The sequence below is a fragment of the Mytilus edulis genome, chromosome 8 (genome assembly GCF_963676685.1).
Source record: "Mytilus edulis chromosome 8, xbMytEdul2.2, whole genome shotgun sequence".
In the NCBI taxonomy this organism is placed as follows: Eukaryota; Metazoa; Mollusca; class Bivalvia; order Mytilida; family Mytilidae; genus Mytilus; species Mytilus edulis.
The window spans coordinates 44,809,589-44,818,755 of NC_092351.1; the positions used below are offsets into that span (position 1 = coordinate 44,809,589).

At 32.8% G+C, this 9,167-nt stretch overlaps 1 protein-coding gene across 1 annotated transcript; it reads right to left on the reverse strand.

Moving 5' to 3' along the window:
• Nucleotides 1-1,022: 1,022 nt before the first annotated feature.
• On the reverse strand, nt 1,023-7,925 carry LOC139485682 (uncharacterized). Its single transcript, XM_071270320.1, has 3 exons — nt 7,678-7,925; nt 5,414-5,698; nt 1,023-4,939 (listed from the first exon to the last, which is right to left on the reverse strand). The coding sequence occupies exons 2-3, from the start codon at nt 5,693-5,695 to the stop codon at nt 2,669-2,671; spliced, it is 2,553 nt and encodes an 850-aa protein (XP_071126421.1). The 5' UTR covers nt 5,696-5,698; nt 7,678-7,925; the 3' UTR covers nt 1,023-2,668.
• Between the last annotated feature and the right edge of the window lie 1,242 nt (nt 7,926-9,167).

A 9,167-nucleotide genomic window follows, 5' to 3' on the forward strand; every position in this document is an offset into this window, starting at 1 on the left:
ACTTTAACCTGAAGCGGGACGAACGAACGGACAAACGAACGGAGGCACAGACCAGAAAACATAATGCCCCTCTACTATCGAAGGTGGGGCATAAAAACAATATTAATTTTTGAGTCGTTTACTTTTAAATATGTTGCATGTTTCATAAATCAATATAATTGTGATGTTGAACTTGTTGAATGCATAAAATGATATAATTGCACAAAGGAGTATGTTCGATAAAGTCCCAAAATGGCCCCCTTTTTTAGCATAAATTTAAAATTCGTATTTATCGACCAATATCACGATAAATTATAGCTAATACATTGACTAGCTAGGATATAACCCATTTTGTTGAAAATTTTACGTTTCTGCGTTTCATTATGACGTCACAAGTTGTACTCATATTGATTTTTCACGAAAATATCAACGAAAATGGTAGAATTTCCATAGATTATTGGACAGGAAACATTGAGCGCATATGTCGACAACAAAGATCTTTTAAAATATTGTTTGTGAAGACATTTCACATGTCATATTTGAATCTTAAGCTTGTCGACGCCTGCGCTCTATGTTTCCTGGTCCTTTATTTGGTTGAAATCTAGCTGATTTTGTCACATTTCACCAAAATCCCTTATCTTGACCTTTTTTGGATGTAAAAATCAACGTGTTAGAATTAAACTTTGACAAAAACAGTTCTGTTTAACTTTCTAACATGTCTTTAGGGCAACTTTAAACATGTATTACCTTGTAACTATGAACTTTATAATTGGGGCCAAATATGGCCCTTACCGAACTTACTCCTTTACATCAGTGTCTTTGCTAGAAGATTTATAATAAAGGAACCTTATGCATACGTTGTTGCCCCATTCATTTAAAATTTGAAACTCTCATCTTCTCTATATACGCACCCATCCTTTAAATTTAATTACCACCAAACTTTCTGTCAAAAACCAATATCTTTCAGGTTAATTAAACATGGACTAAGAGAAACACTGAACATGATCTAGACATATAGTTCACCAAAAATTTATCATTGTTTTCTCTTTTATTCTAGTGATCAGAGAATTCTAAATATATCCACAAAACAATTAACTTATTTAATTTCTGTTGCTGATCTCACATCCCTACTATCACTATGCATTCTTGTCGAAGTGAACAAAATAGATAGAAATTAAGCACCAGAGACTGGAATTGCATATATTTAAAAAAAAAGAAAAAAAAAAAAGTGAAATTGCCAGGGGAGATAACTTATTCAACAATTTGATAAATTAAGGGGGAGATAATTTTCTTAGATAATAATGTAAATTGACCAAGGTATATTTTGTCATGTTTATAAAATCGCAAGAATTAAAAAAGAGTTCATTTTGTTACCTGAAATCATCTAATCTTATTAAAGCCAAATCCAAGTTATCAATTTCCATAGGTAAGATTTTTTTTTATTTTCCTTTTTAAATTGTTACAACTTTTTGACCCACATTTTCCAAACTACAAGTATGGAGAATGAAATATTCTAAATGGATGTACACTTATAATGCTAAACATTTTTTAGGAATTTAACCTTAGAAGAAAAAATGCCTGTCGAATTTGATCTAAAACTTGTCCTAAAATTAATGTCTCTGACAAGCAAAATACACTAATTATTGGTTAATGATGTCATATCTAATATCTTAAAGAGCCTTTTATCATCTTTAAACATTTTTTTGGGGGAAGGCTGGAGTATTAAATAAAAAATAATATCATTAAATTGCATAACATTAAATGCTTACAATTTATGGGATAAACAGCCATTTCTCCTTTATGGCAATACAATAATTGAAATTAAGAAAAAGAAGTGTGCATTTTAAATTGTAATTTTGATCAACTAACAAAAATACAAAATTAATCAACAATAATAATGCACTTTTAGACAAAATGAAAACTTAAAATATGTAATAATGCCTCTTTCACACTTACATTTATCCAAATTGAATATGCTAATCGCGTTAACACACTCTTCTTTTTTAATTCGAATTTGCTAAATCGCATTATCCATTTCGCATTAGAAATGCTTTTACATGTATAACAAACAAAAACATAGCATTCTCAGATCCATGTAAACTAACTTGGACACAGCTCTGCATTTTTTCAGATTGGCAAAACATCACAAATTCACTTAATTCTCTATGAATTAATAGTTTCAAAAAATAAAATAAATATTACAAAAAAAGTTTTAACAAGGTCAACACATAAAAAAACAAGTTCATAGAAGGTCTATATCATTAAAAGTGTATTATGTGTACATGGTGTAAGTAGAAAGAAAAGGTGCATGATTTATAGGGATACCATCTGATAGAAAAAATATTATTTTCATGTTTTAAACATGTTAAAAACAGAAAGGACATTTGATTCAACCAATCATAGCAGGAATTTAACAGTACCTTCCCTTTAGCATAATGCCATTGTAGACTTTTCACCAATCTTTTATGGATAAACTCTTAAATTATTACATAAAACAATATATATTAATACATGATATATCAGTAACTTCTACCATTGGACAACCATTACCCAAAAACCATTATCATTCAGTTTTCAACTGTTATAATTTGATTCCTTTCATTAGTCATGTTTATGTGGTTTTGAAAGTTTTTTTCCACAGTAATTTGTACAGACTGTTACCTACCAGTACCATCAAAAATTTAAGTATTTAATTGTTTTGATTTTGTTCAAATGTTACATACACTGGTGGAGTTTTAGAAGGTTTCTTTTCAATCATTTGGCAAGATACAGTTCCATCACCATTATCAATTTGATTGGCTATTCTATGTCGCCAACGGAGATGTTCATCCTTTGTTTTAGTGTCTGAGAACACACTTATACACAAGGGACATTTTATAAAGTTCTTTTCATTTTGAACACAATATGGTACAATAAATTTTGTAACTAGACCTGTAACCATGGGAGTATCTACAGACGACGCCTCCATATCAAAGTGAGGCTGACTTATTGAACCAACACTTTCAATGGTTAGGCCAGAGTTCTCATTTCTTTCACAGTCCTTTAATGTTTCAAATTCATACGGATTTTGTGCTATTGTTTTAAATTCATCCATTGCCCCTTCCCGCCTCTCTTGAATTTCGTCTTTTTGTTCATCTGGTAAAACAGAATGTACTTCAAATAAATGTTTGTTTCTTGATGTAGTATTAGCAAAATAACCTTTACAAACATCACAAAGAATTAGTTCATTAATACAATTTTGTTCTTCGTGTTTGTCACGGTCTTCACGATCACTGAACCGTAATTGACAGTGATAACAGGCATATCTATAGTGACTTTGATCCACATCCATGTCCTGAACATCTATTATTGCTTCTGTCTTCATGGTTTGATCTGCCATCTTAGCCGTTTTTGTTGTTTGATCTGCCATCTTAGCAGTTTTTGTTGTTGATTTGACGGCAACAGATCTACTCTTCATCTTTCTCTTTGGTGGTTTCCTACGTAGTGACATTGTAAATTCTGTTTCATCTATATCAGCCATTAATTCTTTTCCAGACGGAGTGTAAACATCATCTTCTTTGTCACTATTTTCATTTAGAGAATCCAAGTCTTCCTCTTGACTACTGAAATCTGCCGATTCATCATAAACTACAGTCTTTTTCTTTTTTCTTGGTGGTTGTCTTTTCCCTCTAGCAGATGATTTTTCCTCTAACATTTTCCTCACTATTGTGTCAAATTGAAAACCTGATGGTTTCGATTGTTTTGATTGGCCTCTGCCTTCAGAAGACGACTGGCTGACATCAGAGTGTTGCGACATCTGCATATCTCCGGCTGGACCACTCGGAAAAAGGTCCTGGAATGTTGCAAAAGGAAGACGGTAAAGTAATGAACTATCTGGGTCATCACTCTTTTCAGTAGTTTGTTGAGGAGTTTGGGGTTCTGTTTTTGACTTTGGTGCAGAGGTGGCTGCTGCTTTACGATTTTTTGTATATGTTTCTTCCTTTCCATTTAAAATCTTAGCCAATATAGAATTGGAACTACTTTGAGGTGGTTCATTCTGACTAGACGTAACTTCATTCATGCTGTCTTTGTTATTTTTATCAGTACACCCTCCAAAATCAAGATTAGAGGTATTGGCAGTTCCTCCATAATCTAATTCATTCCATACAGGCTCATTCTTAACATTGATAATAGCGGATTTCTCAATTGCTTGTTCTTTAAAGTTATCTCCCATGTCATGACTGGTTGCCATTTGATCAGTCATTTCCTCTTCTACTGGTTCCTCTTTCACTGACATCATCAGCTCACCAGTGTCATTTACATTATTTTGTTCCACCTTTTCGATACTCTCTTGTTCAGATTGTTGTGTCTGTTTTTGTTTATGAGATGACAATATTTTTAAAAGACTAGATGCAGGCCTCTCACTGTCCATAACTGATGGACTTGGAGCCATGTTCCCATACAAGCTCTCTCTTTGTTGTGGAATTGGATTAACTGATGATAAAGTAGGACTAGCACTTGAAGCACGATTTCTATGATTTTCTTGCAAAGTTTGCACTAAAAACGGAAATCTTGCTGAATTTTCAGGTGTAACACGAGATGGAACTTTTTTTCTACTACTGCTAGAAGATAAAGATGATGACTGTTGTTTTGGGGCACTCTGGTTATTACTTTGAGACCCAGAATTCCAAACAACTACCTTGGGATCAACCTGACTGTTAGTCTTATTATTGTGTAAGTCTGCTCGTGTTTTACGTTGGTTGGTACTTGTTTTTTGATTGGTTAAAGTGTTAACACTTGTAAATAGCTGTCCTTTTTCAGTTAATAAATCATGAATCTTAACTACATGTTGTTCCTTTGAATTTAATACAGAAATGCAGATAAGTCCATCCACTTCTATTGCACTGTTGTAGTTTTCTTTACACAGATTCAGTACTGAATCTCGCAATGTAAAACAAATTCTCTCTTTATCCTCCTCACTCTGAAAAAAAGAAAATTAAAGTGGTGAATTGCAGGATAAAAAGTTGTCTGAAAATACTTGACAAGCATTTGCTTTCTATATTTTATTGTATACATATATGCATGTGACAGTGTGTGTATGTTTTGATAAGTATGACAATATATTGCTATATCATTGCATTTTTTATATTGGATTTGAAATCAACCAAGAGATTATGTTTGAACCTTGTCATGCTTGTTTTGTATATCATATATATACCGACGATAAATAAAGATTAGCGGTAATGTGTCTATTTTATCTGTCTATGAAAGGAATGTTTAATTGTACTTGAAATTCCAGATTTAAGTTAACCAACCTATGATCATTTTTTTCTATTTTTCTCTATCGTTTATTTTTTTTCTATTTTTCTGCAGTTTTACAACAATTTTTTTTTGTCTGTAAGCCCCATCCGGACCCATATGGCTGAAACATCTTATATGATACATTTGTACCTACCATTCTTGGGTCAGACATTTCTTCTTCTCTTGATACACCTATAGAGCCACTTTTGTAATAATGCAGATCATGAACTCTTGCCATATGTTGCTGAAGCTGATTGGTGCGGCTCTGTGGGGCCGCATAGTTGCATTGTGGATGGACACAGTTTATCATTGGTCCATGAACTGTCTGTGTATGTCTTATCAATGTAGCTTGCCTGTTGAAAGTTTTATCACAAATTTCACAGCTAAGAAACTTTACTATATCTGTATTTTCACCACTGTGTTTATGTGAAGTCATTTGCTGAAATAAGATACAATGTATATTAACAATTGAACAATTATATATCAAATAGTTTTAAAACAAAAGGGCAATAACTATAAGTGTTAACTATTATTGTCCATATCATTTATATTTCCAAGGGGTATAGCTATTTTAGAAATAGCCGATCAGCACTGATTATTGAATTTATCTAACTTTTCCAAAACAATGTTTATCAATGTTTATAATATAAATTTCATAAAAATCTAGCAAAAGATGTACATTGTACACAGAGAGCTCATTCAGACAGAATTTCTAAGTTCTATGCAACATGTCACATGGGGACAAAAACTAGAGGCCTGCATCACTCACCAACATTGTAAACAACTCACAATAAAATTTACATGTATAACAGAAATCTGTTTTGTTATCAGTAAGCCTGTTTAGTTTCTCTCTCTATCTTCTTTGGTTTTTTCTCAAACACAAAAGAGGATAAAAAAATACTCAATTAAGGAAGCTACAATTTGATTTGGTTGTGTTCTCCATTTGTTCATTGTTAAAGGTCCTGTAATGACATTGCAGGGTTGCTGTCATTTAAATCACAGAGTTTACATTTACACTTCATATCTATTCATAGTGAATTGTTTACCACTTGAGATTATTGTTGATGCAACAGCAATGAACTGTGACAGTGTACATCATGGTATAAAGGAAAATCAACAACCATAAAATGACTTGTACAAATGTACATGGGGGTCTCATTGGGGGGGGGGGGGGGGTCTGATCCCAGATCCCACTTACTGTTTTGTCAGATTTCTGTATCCCGCTTACACTATGTCATGTATGTACATACAAGCAATACTCATTTTTTTGTAATTTCCCATGTCCGGCTAGACTTCATTTCCTGTTTTCACAGCACAAAATTTTTACTTTCACATATCATGCTTACTAAAAATCTGCAATCCCACAACACGCTTACCCCAATGAGACCCCCTACATGTATTTTATGCTTTTCAATTGGATATCTCACCTATTTCTGTATTTTTTTGCTTATATTTCTTTCTTTCTTATATTTATATGAACATGATGAATGAAATTGTTGTTATGTTGGAATATATAGTAAGTTTTTCCACTATACCCTGGCCTTCTTTACCACAATTGTTACAATACAGATTGGATTTATCAACTAATTTTTTATTGCAAGACAAGTTCCACTAGTGGAGCATGAACTGCTGACCCTTTGCTAGAACCTCAGTCAAACGTTAGATTTTAGTAGGGTTAGTTTTGTCATTATATCATAATGATGTATATTGATATCAAGTTATCAACATTATATCCCCCGGCTTATTAACATTTTTTTCCGTCATGTTTTTTTATTTGCCACCACTTTTGTTACAAGAGAGCATGATTTGCCTTCCAAAATTAATCACTGCACCAGTCCGGGTGTGTCCCCTGAACTGCTGGCATAGCAAACCCTGCCCTACTGACGAAGCTACAGGAGAATCCCTCATATGCAGCTTGTGTATGGCCGTTATATTTACTAGGCAATGGGAAGTACATGTACCCCTTGAAGGGTAGTAAAGTTTGTCTTATATGCTTGACTATTTAATATTGAAATATTTATCATTCATTGACTTTTTGTTGAACTCATATCAATACTGACAATAGGCTGGATCTAAACATTCAATTTCAATAAAACTGTATCAATCACTCAGATATTTACAGCCTGTTTTAAACTAAACATATGTCTGTAAAATTCCTCCCCCTTTTATTTTTCCTCAACTTTCATTTTCATGTCATGAATAATTTTTACTAAATAAACAAGTAGCATTCATGTCATTACGGTTTATTACTTCAAACTGAACATACAATGCACTGAAATTGTATGATTCGATCCCAGACATACATGTCAATCCCATTGTGTCATACGTGACATAATCAAAATCAACAACATGTTTCTATGGAAACGTTTTTATCCATTATTTGTCACCAATTTAAAATGTTGAATTAGACCGTCTTACCTGTTAAAATGCTACTTTAGAATATCACATTGGTTCTCTTGACTTTGGGGAAGTATGGCGATTCTCCGCCGACTGTTGAACCCTGGTGTAAACGACCTTGATCTTATTTCTTGGCTGTGACCTTTGGACGCATGACCCCAACATTTCAACCTTGATACGACCCGTGTCATCTTTGCAACCTATAAAGACAATGCATAAGACTAGCTTATAAAATGCAAATAATTTAGCATGTTAAACTGATGCAATTCGTTACAATAACTTAAAATACTTGCTTTATTTGCAGGAAAACATAAACATTGATAACCGGAAGTTAACATGCTCTAGTCAATACATAATACAAAATCGGTCAAATAAAATAAGTGAAACGAAAAATAAATGTTAAGAGTACAAAAGTACGTTGTTTATAGTTTATGGCAGCACAATAGGTTCTAATATTTCCTGATGCCCTAAAACGATAAAATTCAAAAAGAATTTTAACATTTAATTTTTTTTGTGTGTATTATTTACATTTTCTATAAAGATGTATTTTTTTTTATATTGAAAGGGGCACAAGCTGCAAGTTCATGTTCACCGATTTTACTCGAATTCTCATATGTATAGGTGTCAGACCAATTTCTGATTTTGAAAAGACAGGTACTACCAAAATAACTCCCGGTTTTCTGGAAATCTTAAATTAGTGTACTATGTAGCACATTAATCCTGAATTTTTAATGCAAACTCATAGACAAGTGAATTTTGGTTCAAAATGGTCTAAATATATTTCCCTTTCACCAAAAGTTTCATTTCTGCAAATTTGTTGGTAAGTTTAAGTAAACAATGACATCAAAAGCACTATTTTGTGTCAAAGTAGGACTACTTTTACATACGTTCTAAATTGGAGGGAGTAATTGGTGGTCTGACACCTATAACATTTATCCAAATAATTTTAACTGAAAGTCTTAAAAAAACAATTTACAGGGCATGCATGGTGTCGGTAATATGTAGTTTCGTTTCATGTGTATTTTAGCCTAACTTAATTAACTATCAAGTTGACCTCCGTAAACCTCCCGGCAATGCCAATATAATTAAGGGACATAAACATAAATATAAATAGATTAGGTGAAATCGTGCAATTGGATATTTCTAGGTCTATTTGATTGTATATTGTTTTTTACCTGTATAAGAATGAATTTTTTGTGGATCGAATCTGTCAATCAAATGATTTACCTTTGTTTCACTTTTAATGTTGACATTCTTTTCCTTTAAATAACTGATCACACACAATTCATGCGTTTTCCATCTCTAGCTAAGCGGGTTTAACTGAAGTTCACATGAATACGGATTCAATGAGGTCGAATTTTCAGTTGCAAGTGAATAATTCATCATAAATGTTTCTTATAAAAAAAGATGTGGTATGATTGCCAATGAGACAACTATCCACAAAAGACCAAAATGACACAGACATTAACAACTATAGGTCACCGTACGGCCTTCAACAATGAGCAAAGCCC

Excerpts from the sequence above, each read along its gene's own strand:
- LOC139485682 (XM_071270320.1), bottom strand. The coding sequence starts at position 5,695 with ATGACTTCACATAAACACAGTGGTGAAAATACAGATATAGTAAAGTTT. Across the intron at positions 4,940-5,413 it reads AAATGTCTGACCCAAGAATG|AGTGAGGAGGATAAAGAGAG; the intron begins GTAGGTACAAAT and ends TCTTTTTTTCAG.